The sequence below is a fragment of the Somniosus microcephalus genome, chromosome 2, assembly GCF_052327205.1.
Source record: "Somniosus microcephalus isolate GS21.2 chromosome 2, FLI_Smic_1.0, whole genome shotgun sequence".
NCBI classification, from domain to species: Eukaryota; Metazoa; Chordata; class Chondrichthyes; order Squaliformes; family Somniosidae; genus Somniosus; species Somniosus microcephalus.
In genome coordinates, this window is record NC_140988.1 from 299333581 (window position 1) to 299348158 (window position 14578).

At 44.6% G+C, this 14578-nt stretch overlaps 1 protein-coding gene across 5 annotated transcripts in view; it reads left to right on the forward strand.

Annotated features, from left to right (window-relative positions):
- The window catches only part of ca9 (carbonic anhydrase IX), a 174441-nt gene that overhangs the window by 92957 nt on the left and 66906 nt on the right, over positions 1 to 14578 (forward strand). For 4 of the 5 annotated variants that reach the window (XM_085973540.1, XM_085973517.1, XM_085973524.1 and 1 more), the window contains exons 2-5: positions 483 to 512; positions 2322 to 2489; positions 5188 to 5330; positions 7092 to 7184. In XM_085973540.1, the coding sequence (XP_085829666.1) occupies positions 483 to 512; positions 2322 to 2489; positions 5188 to 5330; positions 7092 to 7184 (434 nt within the window). Of the gene's footprint in view, positions 1 to 482; positions 513 to 2321; positions 2490 to 5187; positions 5331 to 7091; positions 7185 to 14578 lie in introns of those variants that run through there. The other variant, XM_085973509.1, reaches the window with a different exon arrangement.

Below are 14578 nucleotides of genomic sequence, written 5' to 3' on the forward strand. Positions count from 1 at the left end.
AGTGCTGCTATGATGTAATGATGGGTGTAGGGGTGGGCAGAAATGCTCGCCCCTGAAGTGTAATTAGCTGGGTGGTGCAAAAGAAGCAGAAACCCATCAGATTTGAGTTCTGCCCCATTTTCCGATTCTCTGTCCCATCAGAATTACTCCAAAATCACACGAGTAGCAATTTCTGGAATGTTGATGATCAGTCTCAATTACACATGCGCAGGTCTTTTCAAGCCCTGGATGTTTATCACAAAGAAACTCCAGTCATAGGGGATGAAATTGGTCTTGTAAAATCGGACAGAATGTAAAACGACCTGTGATTCACGGTGGCCCGTTTTGCGCTACCGCTCAAGACAAGTGTCACCACTAAACGCTTCGAGGGTTTTAAAAGGTTGCTGTTCATAACTAATCTTAAAACTATTGTTATCTTTCTTGGCAACAGCTGTTGGCTTTTCAATCACTCTTAATGATTCTTTTCTGCTTTCTCCCCCCAGGTAATAAGCTTGGCCATTGGAATTACGAAGGTAATAATACTTGTTTGAATGCACAGCCTGATTCTATGTTGACCTTAACAGTAACATTAAAGATTAATAATGAAGGTACAACAGCTGTTTGCTAGACACGAGCTGGTGCTGTCCCGTGATTAAACAGGGCAGTTAAAGAGCTACGCCGGGACTTCCTTCTGGGGTGTCTCTCGATCGGCCGAAACCCCCTTCATACATCGATCCGCCGAAGTCACAGTGGCCCTGAAGAAATTCCCGGCAGACTCTATCGTGCTACGTGTACCGGTGCTAAATCTGCTTTTTGCGTCTGTAACTTTCTCAAATGTTATTTATTGTCGTGGTCAAGATATATTTTAAAAGAAAATGTTTCGGCGTCATCACAACAGATGTATTGCAAGAGTGTTGACATCTTCACATTGGGGTGGTACTGCAAGCTTTACTTCTTTCACTTCAATGACAGCTGGTTTACGGCCAGTTTGGAGAGATGACAAAATGAAGCAATAGTTCAAACTTTTTTATTTTGGAAAAAAAATCAAACTCTGATTCCACTCCCTGATGGAATAACAGTTCAAATCAAAATAATTTTATGTATACAATTAAGTGCTTTTAGGGCAGGGGGTGGCCAAGTTGTTTGGTGCTTCTAGAAATGCGTGTCAATCCAAAGGGGACAGAGACTCTGGCTATCGGCTCTCCACACCAAGATCCTCTTCCTAATGCCTCAAAGCTAGGTGCACATGGTGCGTTAAGCAGAAGAAAAGCAGCCCCAAGATCACAGAAGTATGTGCTGAATATAAGCTTATGACATAAGGCTACACTGAAAGTGCACTGGTACGTGGCCTTGTCATAACCTAGCTGCAGAAATGCCCAACATTCTATCATGTGTAATGTAAGCTAGTGGCAAACATTAGAGATTTTCCTTCACTTCTTGCAGAGAAATTGCAGCCTATTATGGATGTGCACTAGTTCTTTTTGTTGCTAAAAAGATTGTTTATTTTAAAATTATTTATACAGTTGTTACATTGACACAGGCATTTTCCATCTCCCTCCTTCCCCCAGTTCATGGAGGCCCTCTTTTCCCTCTCAAGTTTCAGCTTGGTTTAGTTGATAAGCCTCCCTGTGAAGAATCACATGAGGCAGTAAAACATTTCCCACTGTTAAATTGCAAATGATTAGCTTCTTTTCCTGCTGATAATTGGGTCCTAAGATGCATGTGTATCAGTTCCTGCCTGCAATTTTCCATCTGTAACTAATGGACAGATAGTCCGAGGCGATATGTTCTTCCGGTGGGCACCAAGGAGCATCACATTGAAATTATATCCCTATATATATATTCCAGTTGAGTCAACACCTTCAGGGCAGGGATAAAACTGGTGGAATAAAGTAGGAGAGAAAAATGCTTTATTTAACTAAAATAAATAAAAGGTGTTAAAGTTAGTAATATAACAATTTATTAAGAGCATTGTTTATTAAAGTTAATGTAGTGCATGTGAACTATTTAAAATAAATAGTTCTTGTTCAGGAGACTGGGTGGTCATCCTATGCGTCTATTGTAACATATTTCTAAATAATCTAAAAAGAGCATTGCTCATATGGTTAGAAATGATTATAAATGGATTAATAGCAACGTAAACAGGAATGTAGTCTAAATGTGTTAAGCATTTGTATGTAAACTTTTCCAATCAGAATTTCCACCCTATGAAATCATTACAATGTATGTAATGTCTTACTGCCAAAAATCCATAAAGCGGTGATAATACACATCCAGTACAGCCAGTGATTTACATTTAGTAAATCCCATCCAATGGACGTTTGTGCTTTGTTTTTCTTCAGATCAAGACTGGAGCAAAGGCTATGAGCAATGTAACGGGAAATCACAGTCTCCTATCAATATCGACACTAGAAAAACCACATTAGACAAAAATCTTCCTTCAATCACTCTTGAAGGATACAACCTACCAGAAACAGAATCACTCACTTTATCTAATAATGGACACACAGGTAAGTGTGGAATTGTGGTGTTCCTCTTTGCACGTCAGTTTCACTGGTCATAAGAACATATGAAATGGGAGCAGGAGTAGGCCATTCGGCCCTCCTAGTCTGCCACGCCATTCAATAAGATTATGGCTGAACTTCTACCTCAACTCCACTTTCCTGTTCTAACCCCATATCCCTTGATTTCCTTAGTGTCCAAAAAAATTATCAATCTCCATCTTGTATATACTTAACAACTGAGCATCCACAGTCTTCTGGGCTAGAGAATTCCAAAGATTCACAACACTCTGAGTGTAGAAATGTCTCCTCATCTCAGTCCTAAATGGCCAGTCCCTTATCCTGAGACTATGTGCTAGATTTTTGTGGAGCCGTCAGGTGGGGTTTCAGGCGTGTGGGGGGGGGAAATCCCGAATTTGGGGGGCCTGACACCATCCCGCCCAAAACCCTGCCCCACGTAAGTTTCAGGGGCGGCGGGTACCCGCCCCGCACTGGGACCCGCCGAAACCAGGCGGGAAGGGATTAGTGCCAATTAACTGCCTGTTAACAGGTAGTTAACAGGCAGTTTTTAGCCTAATCCCTATTTTGAGGGGTTTCGTGTGGGATTCCCGACGACTCCAAACCACGCCAGGTTAGAGCAGGCGGGCCGTCGGGTTGAAGGAGTTGAAGGGGTCGCGATGTTGGTGTGCATGAGTGTAAAGATAAGTGTGTTTGGTGTGTCTAAAGTGTGGAAAGAACTTTTACTTACCTGTACTTACCTTCACAGCCTTTCTTCCTGTAGCCGTCGGGAGCGCATCACTCAGCCGGAACTGAAAGCTGAATGGCTGCGATCTGTGAAAAGTGACAGCCTTCAGCTTTGAGTGCCGGTAAGAGTTCTAACTGAGTCTGTGCAGAATGACTCATGGTAGAACTCAGACTGTCAGTGTTTGACAGCTTCAAACAGCTGTGAAACACTGATATTTCATCTGTCAAGAACCCTTGACAGATGAAATTTCAGTCTGTGACGTCACCTGTTGCCGCTGGGCGGGCTCAACAAGGTCAATCAAGGGAAAATCGCGCGGATTGGCCGGACGTCGAAGTAGGCGGGTCAAAAACCCGAAAGGGGAAGTCCCGCCGCCTTCCCGACAGGTTCGGGAAAATCTACCCCTATGACTCCTAGTTCTAGACTCTCCAACCAGGGGAAAGAGCCTCTCAGCATCTACATAGAAACATAGAAGATAGGAGCAGGAGTAGGCCATTCGGCCCCTCAAGCCTGCTCCGCCATTCAATGAGATCATGGCTAATCATCCAAACTCAGTCAAGCCCTCTAAAAATTTTAACGAGATCACCTCTCATTCTTCTAAACTCCAGAGAATATAGGCCCATTTCTACTCAATCTCTCCTCATAGGACATCCCTCTTATCCCAGGAATCACCTTTGAGAGCAGAGGATGGATAGTAAGGGAAGCATATCTGTGTAGCTCAATCATGTCCCTCATGCTTCAGAGTTCCTTCTCCCACACCCCTCATGTCACATGCACAAATTTAACTATTTATGTAACTGTGGTACATGAGGGAACCAAATGTATTTATTTATCTACCCTGCAGTGGGTAAAGAAAACATTATTTATTTTCTACAAACCTCTTTAAAAATCCTAACTGCACTGTTTCTGAGCCCATCTCCTACAAACATCGTTCCACATCATTTCAATGGAGGTGCTCACCTCTCCCCTAATCCCAGCAACTCACCTGCTCCTGCAACAGCGTAACCTCCAACTCATCATGAACATTTTGTTCTAAAATTGGTGATACCGTGCAATGGGACATGCACTTATGATAATCTATCATTTATAATGGCAGCTGTCTATGTAAAGGTGTCGCACTGTAATTACACCCTCCTCTCAGTGGTGGTGCTGTAACAGCTCGTTTTATGTTTACCAGCCCCTCAGCCTGTAGAAACTCCTATGCTCCAGTCAAGTCTAGCAATTTGCTGATAGTTTTACTATTTAGCTATAAATTATCATATAGAACCAAAATATTGTACAAAATGAGGAATGTAGAGCTTTAAATGGGGACAGCGGCATTCCCTGATCTAATTCTCCCCTGCCCTCTAACCCCGCTTCACCTGAGGACTACACTTGGTCTTCACTCACCTGAGCAATGCCACAGGAGGTCGACTATAAATGAACATTTTTACAAATTATAGATGTATAGCATTCCTGATACGTGGTATATATCACAGTAGCTTTTGAAGGCAATCTGTTTGAATTGTAAATTTAATTAAGCCACTGCATAATGTGGACAGTATTATAAAAACTATAACACCTTCAAGAGCGAGAGAAGGTTCATGTGGAGGATAAACACCGGCATAGACCAGTTGGGCCAAATGGCCTGTTTCTGTGCTGTAAATTCTATAAGAGTTTGATAATGGCTCAAAATATGAGAATGAAACTTGAACAGTTGGTGAACATTTTCTGAATTCGATGAAATACCCCTTACTCCAATCATCTTGTTTATTTTTATTCTGATAACATGCACTGTAGACTTTCCCAAAACACATACAATACCAAGATGAACATGACTGCAACAGAAGCACGGCATAATTCTAGACTTCAATCAGTGCTGCTTGGTAATGTCGTTAGAAAGTGTGACGGAGCAGTCACGTATGGTCTCCATCTGCTTTTGTAGCAAAGGGTGATAACATTGCTGTGCTTTTGTTTTTCCTCAAGTTAAGCTTTCACTCCCAGATTCAATGAGCATAAGCAGTGGTTTCTCGCAGGAATATGTAGCAGCTCAGCTGCATTTTCACTGGGGTTCAGAAACCACTCCAGGGTCAGAACACACAGTGGATGGCGTCCAGTACTCTGCTGAGGTAATACCATGAGCGTTTGTTTACTTATTATACAAAAATCAGTGACTATTTTGTTAATTATTATTGAAGGTGTGGTGGATTTCACATTGCATTAATTTTTTTGAAAATTAATTTTAAAAATTGATCTATAATTGAAATCATTATTCGGTGAAGTAATGCTTACAATTTTATGCTGAATGCAATCTAAGTTACAAATACTAAGTAGTATAATTGCACCAAGTAGTTTGTCTTTTTACTGAAGTTGCAGAGAATATTAAAAGAAATTCTAGTAGAATTGGTAAGGAAGTTTCTGAATATAGATAATAACAACAGAAAATGCTGGAAACACTCAGCAGGTCAGGCAGCATCCGTGGAGAGAGAAACAGAGTTAATGTTTCAGGTCTGTGACCCTTCATCAGAACTGGAAAAAGTTAGAGATTTAACAGGTTTTAAGCAGGTGCAGAGGCAGGGAAAGGGGGGAGGGGAGGAAAGAACAAAAGGGACGGTCTGTGATAGGCTGGAAGGCAGGAGTGATTAAATGTTGCAAATGGGGATGGCAGAATCATCAATAGCTGCCTCGAGGAACAGCACCTCATCTTTCTGCTAGGCACTTTACAGCCTTCTGGACTCAACATTGAGTTCAACAATTTCAGACCATAACCTTTGCCACTATTTTTTCAGGCGGCAGATGTTGATGATTCTGCCATCCCCATTTGTATTAGTTAGGTAAACGCAGTGAGCTGGCCGTACATGTTTGCTTTCTGGGTTGGGTTCAAGTTAAAGGCGGATTCCACAGTGCCTATGGATAGTGACTCCCTAGTCCCGAGGGAAGACAGGAAACCATGCACAAATGCTGCACTCCTCAAACAGGATGTGGCGTTAAATGCAATTGTAAGGTCCTGTTTTTAACTCCCTCGCCTGGCGGAAAGAAGACAGGGGCTCAGTTAAAATGCGGCCAGTCATTTACCCCCTCTGATCCCGCTGCCTTCTGCCGTGTCCCGATCTTAACCTGTTCTTTTGAGCAGGCAAGCGGAACACCCACAGGAAGGAAGAGAGGTCGGCGGCCTGAGCAGGGGAGCAGTAACTGCTTCCCCGTCAGGCCAGATCTGTCAGGAGCTGGATCATGGGCCAGCAGAGATTCGGCAGGTATGTTTGAAAAATTTACCTTTGAGTTTCCTTGTGGGCCAGGAGGAGCAGGAGTGCTCCTTCAGGCCTCACAAGGAAGCCTTGGGCCTCCCTTGCTCCCGGGTCCCCCTCCTTCCCTCCAATCGCGCCTCAAGCCCCACCCTATCAATTGACAGCCGGGGACTTTATAGACTTCAAGAAGACATAGACAGGCTGATGGAATGGGCGGACACGTGGCAGATAAAATGTAATGCAGAAAAGTGCGAAGTGATACATTTTGGTAGAAAGAATGAAGAGAGGAACTATAAACTAAAGGGTACAATCCTAAAAGGGGTGCACGAACAGAGAGACCTAGGGGTATATGTGCACAAATCGTTGAAGGTGGCAGGGCAGGTTGAGAAAGCAGTTAAAAAAGCTTATGGGATCCTGGACTTCATGAATAGAGGTATAGAGTGCAAAAGCGTGGAAATTATGATGAACCTGTATGAAACACTGGTTCGACCTCAACTAGAGTATTGTGCAGCTACAAAATGGCCACTCTTTTTAGGCCCAGTGTTGATCAGACATCCTGAATCAAACTCACACCATTACAATAATATGCTTGAACCCGATAGCTAGAATCTTTGCAGTGGTAATTTGTACTTCTTATTGCTGCAGATGCATGTTGTTCATTATGCTGCCAAATATGGAAGTTTGCACGAGGCAGCACTGCAAGCTGATGGTCTCGCTGTGCTGGGGGTACTTTTTCAGGTAAGTTGTCATCAACGTGCCAAGGCTGGGCTTTGCTCATTCTCTAAGAGATTTTTAAATCTCTCCCTCTCCCCCATCTGGTCCATTTTTCTTTGTACTTATATTCAATCTCTTGAACTTTATTTTCTCTTTATCCAGCAATCTACGGGCTTTTAAAACCTACACTTGCTACATTTAACTGCTGATTTATCACATCTTCTCCCTTACTATTTTCAACCTTGGTGGTGCCCTTCACCAAGAGCCTTGGTCTTCACCTTGCTTTCTCAACAATAATAATAAAAAAAAGTACATCAGGTCCGACATGGATGTGAATTAATTCTTGGTGCAGTCTCATTTATGCATTTGCACCAAAAAGTATACAAGGAATATAATGGGTAATGTCCTACTCTATCATGAAAATCTGATAGCAGTCGGGGAACACTGATTACCATGCACATGAGCTCACAGGTTGCAGTTTTGGTCATATTTTAATTGTGGTTAATTTAAGGACTGCTGTTGCCAGCACCAGGCCTTCCAGTCAAAGCCCACCGTGTCCATGTCCTTTTTAAATATAATTGTGTGGCAAATATCCTGTTGTAATATATAATTGCTGTAACTATTAACTGTTAGTTCCTCCTCGTGTGGGAATCCAGAACTCGGGGGCATTGTTTCAGAATAAGGGGTCGCCGATTTAAAATGGAGATGAGGAGGAATTTCATCTCTGAGGGTCGTAAATCTTTGGAATTCTCTACCCCAGAGACCTGTGGAGGCTGAGTCGGTGAATATATTCAAGGTGGAGATACAGATATTTGAGCTTTGCATATTTTACAGAATTCTGGCTAAAATTATACTCGACTTTCTTAAAACTTTATGTTGGTGATGTAAGTAGTATTGAAACGAAACAATTTAAAATTTGCCAAGGTACATCGTTCATAACAACAACAACAAACAACTTGCATTTATATATCACCTTTAAAAACAAAAAGGGGGCAAGCACTTTGCTGGGAGTGTACTATAGGCCCCCAAACAGTCAGGGGGAGATAGAGGAACAGATATGTAGGCAAATCTCAGAAAAGTGCGAAAATAATAGGGTAATAATAGTGGGGGATTTCAACTTCCCCAATATAAATTGGGATAGTCAGAGTGTGAAAGGCTTAGAGGGTGCAGAATTCTTAAAGTACATCCAGGAGAGCTTTTTGAGCCAACATGTAGAAAGTCCTACAAGAGAGGGGGCGGTACTGGACCTAATTCTAGGGAATGTAGTCGGGCAAGTGGTGGAAGTGTCAGTAGGAGAGCATTTTGGCGACAGTGACCATAATTCGGTGAGATTTAAGGTGGTCATGGAAAAGGACAAAGACGGCCCGGAAATAAGGGTTCTAAATTGGGGGAAGGCCGATTTTAATATGATAAGGCAGGATCTGGCCAAAGTGGACTGGGAGCAGCTACTTATAGGAAAATCCACATCAAAACAGTGGGAGACTTTCAGAAGGGAAATAGAGAGAGTACAACGCCAACATGTTCCTGTAAAGGTCAAGGGTGGGACCAACAAGCAAAGGGAACCTTGGATGACAAGGGATATACAAAAATGCATTAGGAATAAAAGGGGGGCTTTTGGCAGTTACAAAAGACTAAAGACGGAAGAAGCCCAGGAGGAGTATAAAAAGTGCAGGGGCGTACTTAAAAAAGAAATTAGGAGGGCGAGGAGGGGCCATGAAATAACACTGGCGAGCAAAATAAAGGAAAATCCTAAGATGTTTTATAAGTATATTAAGGGCAAGAGGATAACCAGGGAAAGGGTAGGGCCCATTAGGGACCAAAGTGGCAATCTGTGTGTAGAGCCAGATGAGGTAGGCGGGGTTTTAAATGAATTTTTTGCATCTGTGTTCACTATGGAGAAAGACGATGCAGACATAGAAATCGGGCAAGGGGACTGTGACATACTTGAACATATTAGCATCGAGAGGGAGGAGGTGCTAGCGGTTTTAGCAGGCCAAAAAGTGGATAAATCCCCAGGCCCGGACGAGATGTATCCCAGGCTGCTGTGGGAGGCAAAGGAGGAGATTGCAGGGGCTCTGACACAAATTTTCAGAACCTCTCTGGCCACAGGGGATGTACCAGAGGACTGGAGAACAGCTAACGTAGTACCATTATTCAAGAAGGGTAGCAGGGATAAACCAGGGAATTACAGGCCAGTGAGCCTAACATCTGTGGTAGGGAAATAATTATAAAAAATTCTGAGGGACAAAATTAGTCTCCACTTGGAGAGGCAAGGATTAATCGGGGATAGTCAGCATGGCTTTGTCAAGGGTAAATCATGTCTGACAAATCTGATTGAATTTTTCGAGGGGGTGACTAGGGGGGTGGATGAGGGAAATGCTGTGGATGTGGTTTACATGGACTTCAGTAAAGCTTTTGACAAAGTCCCGCATAGGAGACTGGTCAAGAAGGTAAGAGCCCATGGGATCCAGGGTGCCTTGGTGCGTTGGATCCTAAACTGGCTGAGTGGCAGGAGGCAGAGGGTGATGGTCGAAGGTTGCTTTTGTGACTGGAAGCCTGTGTCCAGTGGGGTACCTCAGGGATCGGTGCTGGGTCCCTTGTTGTTTGTGATCTACATAAATGATTTGGATGAGAATGTAAAAGGTATGATCAGTAAGTTCACAGATGACATGAAAATTGGTGGGGTGGTAAATTGCGAGGAGGAAAGCCTCAGGCTACAGGACGATATAAACGGGTTGGTCAGATGGGCGGAAAAGTGGCAAATGGAATTTAACCCTGAAAAGTGCGAGGTGATGCATTTTGGACGGACAAATAAGGCAAGGGAATACACAATGAGTGGTAGGACCCTAGGAAGTACAGAGGGTCAGAGGGACCTTGGTGTACATGTACATAGATCCCTGAAGGCAGCGGAACAGGTAGATAAGGTGGTTAAAAAGGCATATGGGATACTTGCCTTCATTAGCCGAGGCATAGAATAAAAGAGCAGGGAGGTTATGATGGAGCTGTACAAAACGCTGGTGAGGCCACAGCTGGAGTACTGTGTGCAGTTCTGGTCGCCTCACTATAGGAAGGATGTGATTGCTTTGGAGAGGGTGCAGAGAAGATTCACCAGGATGTTACCTGGGATGGAGCGCCTCAGCTATGAAGAGAGGCTGGACAGGCTGGGGTTGTTTTCCTTGGAGCAAAGAAGGCTGAGGGGGGACCTGATTGAGGTGTACAAAATGATGAGGGGCATAGATAGGGTAGATAAAGAGGAACTTTTCCCCTTAGTAGGGGGGTCAATAACAAGGGGGCATAGATTCAGGGTAAGGGGCAGGAGATTTAGAGGGGATTTGAGGGGGAACTTCTTCACCCAGAGGGTGGTTGGAATGTGGAACTCAATGCCTGAAAGGGTGGTAGAGGCAGGAACCCTCACAACATTCAAGAAGCATTTGGATGAGCACTTGAAATGCCATTGCATACAAGGCTATGGACCAAATGCTGGAAAATGGGATTAGATTGGACAGGGCTTGATGGACGGCGCAGACACGATGGGCCGAAGGGCCTCTTTCTGTGCTGTAAAACTCTATGGCCTAGAAATTGGGTTTTGGCGCAGCGACGGCTTTAGCGCCGGAAGTTAGTGCCGGAGCTAAGTCGCGCTGGGCGGGCCAAAAATTCACTACTTCTGCGCCCAAACGGCTGCCGGCGCTGCTGAAAGCTGTTAGCGCCTGAAAACTGGCGCTATGCGCTGAATTTCGGCGCTATTCCGGCGCTGCGGCACCCGCTGCGGTGCGGCAGGTTCGGGAAGTGCAGGCCTCCTTCCCTTAAGGAGGAGCTGCCTGCACCCGGCCGCGGCCCGCGATAATCTTTTTAAAAATGAGCCCGGCACCTCGGACAAGTGCCGGGCTTGCTTCTGTTCCGGAGGGGGGGGGGGGGGAAGTCCGGGGAGGGAGCTGCGGCCAGGCGGGCGGCGGGAAAGCGGCCGGCCGCCGCGGGGCCTTTAATGTGCCGGCGCAACGTTCTGTAAGGCACCTCTGCCAGAACGTTGCTTGCGGCTGCCACGGGCGAGGCGGCCGCAACTCAATTTCCGAGTTCGGGCGGGTTACCATGGCAACCGGGACGCTGCGCACACCGATGACGTCATTGGTGCCGGCGCAGCGCTACCGGCCTAACGCCGATTTAGGGCCCCTGTCAATTTCAAAACTGGCCATAACTTCGCCGCTAGGCCCTCTAGCGCCTCAAAAGTGGCGCTAAGGCCAGTGAATTTCTAGGCCTATGACTCTATGACTCTATGACTTAATGTAGAAAAATTTCCCACAGCTCTTCACAGAGGATAATCAGAAATAAATGGATGCTGAGCCAAAGAAGGAACTATTAGTTGGGGTGATCAAAAGCTTGGTCAAGCAGGTGGGTTTTAAGAAAGGTCTTAAAGGAGGAGAGGGTGGTGGAGATTTAGGTAGCGTATTCAAGAACATGGGCCTAGGCGGTTGAAGGTAAAGCCACCAATGGTGAGGCAAAGGGCGGGGTGATGGGGGTGGGGGTGGAATGCATTAAAGGTTAGACACATAAAACCAGTATGCAAGGGCTATGAAAACTTATCCCTGACAGACTGGCTCTACTGGATTCATGTCACAAAGATAAGTACAGATGAAGGATGCCATTCGGCCTATCTGATTCATCCTTCCACAGAAACCTCCATCACAGCATCTAGCTGACATGTGAATGACTCCAGAGTTTTGCATCCTTAGCCAAGAGATCATTCCAGATACTAATTGACCTTTTGTGTGAAGAAATGCTATGTGATATCAGTACTGAACATGCCTTTTATCAATTTGTAATGTGTGCAATTGACTTGTCATTGTTCAACTTGAAATAGCACTCTGGCTTAACCATTTCAATTCCACTCATACCTGTATAAAGTCCCCTCTCATTTGTCTTCTTTAAAATGCTAAAGAGTCCAAGGTTTTCAAACCTTTCCTCAGTCCTCTGACACGAGGGATCAGCCTTGTGGCCCTTCTCTGCACTGATTCTAAGGCTTGGATGTTTCCCTCGTCTCTCAGTGACTAACACTGAATGCAGCCACACCAGGGCACTGTACAACATCAGCACGATAGCCTCAGATTTATAATGGGTGTTTCTGCGCTCCCAGAGGGGAACTGCGCTCACGGGGAATGCGGGTCCAAGAATCGGGCTTACAGTGCTGTATCCCGTACTCTGACCCTGTACTCCCTCCACGCACAGCTCTCAATTGGAAATGCTGAATAACAGAATCAGCCCTTTGCATCTAGTAATTTTTCAATGAACTCAGCTTTCTGTTGCTTTGTTAGTTGCTGCTTTGCAAAGATTGTACGCGGTTAGTGTTGAGTCTACTATATGGGGAGTTTGTACAAAGGGTTGAGTTCTTCAACTGCCTAATCTGTAGAGTGTATAAGCCTACCTTTTCAGAATGTAGACCACATCCCTGAGTCCTCGCACACAGTGTGGAATCTCATGTGCCACAACACATGTCACGGTCCCATAGCTATATAGAAGGACTCAGAAAATCTAGCCTTAAAATTTTACATTGGTTTCCCAGAGGAGTCTTGACTACAGACTGGCATTAGCCCAGTCATAGAAACATAGAAGATAGGAGCAGGAGTAGGCCATTCAGCCCCTCGAGCCTGCTCCGCCATTCAAAGTGATCATGGCTAATCATCCAAATTCAGTACCCTGTCCCTGCTTTCTCCCCATATCCCTTGATCCCCTTAGCCTTGAGAAATATATCCAACTCCTTCTTGAATATATTTAATGAATTGGCCTCAACTGTCTTCTGTGATAGAGAATTCCACAGGTTCACCACTCTCTGGGTGAAGAAATTCCTCCTCATCTCAGTCCTAAATGGCTTACCCCTTATCCTTAGACTGTGACCCCTGGTTCTAGACTCCCCTGCCATTGGGAACAGCCTTCCTGCATCTAGTCTGTCTAGTCCTGTTATAATTTTATAAGTTTCAATGAGATCACCTCTCATTCTTCTAAACTCTAGCGAATATAAGCCTAATCGACCCAATCTCTTTTATGTCATTCCTGCCATCCCAGGTATCAGTCTGGTGAATGTTCGCTGTACTCCCTCCATGGCAAGAACATCCTGTTATAAATCTCATCAAGAAACTACTTATGAAATAACGCTGGACAGCCAGCTGGTGGCGCCGTCCAAGGAGTATAAATACTCGGGTGTCAGCCCCAGCTTGCCAGGGACATTTTGTAAGACAAGGAACTAGTGAAATACAACTAGACTTCCATGTTCTGAAACAAGTTGATTAAAGCCTTGCTTTATGCTCAAACCAAGTGCGTAGTGAGTTTTATTACGTCACATCCTTCCTCAGATATGTAAAGTCTGTGGGTTGTATAGCGAAGTAATACACAGACTACAAGAGTAACTTAAACAGGACTTTACTATTCGAAGGTCAGGGCGAATCTGCCCAATAAATTCTGCCACAGCACTTATATACCGGTGTGGTCACTGTCGGTATTACAGTATACAGCAGCCAGGATAAAGTAGTGCCACACCTAAAATAGTTCTCTTAAAGGTGGATGGTTACATACAATAGTTCTCTTAAAGGTAGAACAGTTACATACACTACAATCCTCCCTTTTTAGCTTACAACATACTTATTCCCCATTAACATAACATCATAACATATCCAACTTCATGTTACAACAGTTCACAGAGGTAGTCTCTGCGGAAACAGTTCACAGATTCAGTCTCTGCGGGAAACAGTTCACAGATTCAGTCTCTGATCTTCTTGACTCGGTCCGGACCACGCCTCCGTGGTGTAGTCGGGTCACCTTGCTAGAGGGACTCATCCCATAGTCCTTCCCTAGACTTAACAGCTTTACTTCCATCACTTCTGAACCAGCATTGCTGACTTTTTAAAACAAACAAAAAACAGTTGGATTGCCTTGGGAAATTTTCCTACTTTCCAACTGATTTGGCTCCGTTCGGGGGACCACGTGTGTGATCGGGTAGAGGTAATAATGGTTCAGATGGTTATCATCTTCTGCTTCGTCTTTTCCTTTTTTGCTTCTTGGAGACTCTCGGGGCTCCATTGTCAGCTGCCAGCTGTAACGCCACCATCTCCCTATGTTCCTTAGACTTTAAGTGATTCATCCTGATTTCGGCACTTTGGGAGTTCTCGGCACAAGCTGGGCAGACCAGGTCCTTGTAATATTCAGTGTCACTCAACAGATCATGGTAATATTCGGTGTCGTCCTGAGCTAGGCCAGCGAGAGGGTCTTCTATTTCCTCCTTACCCAGCTGGACGTTAGCCGACTTTTGTTCCAAATCCCGACATCTGTCCTGAAGAGACTTCATCATGCGTTCAGATTCCTCCCGCTTTTTCTGGGCTTCCTGCAAGTCTTTTACTAATGACCTCATTTGTGATTTCAATACTTCAACTTCA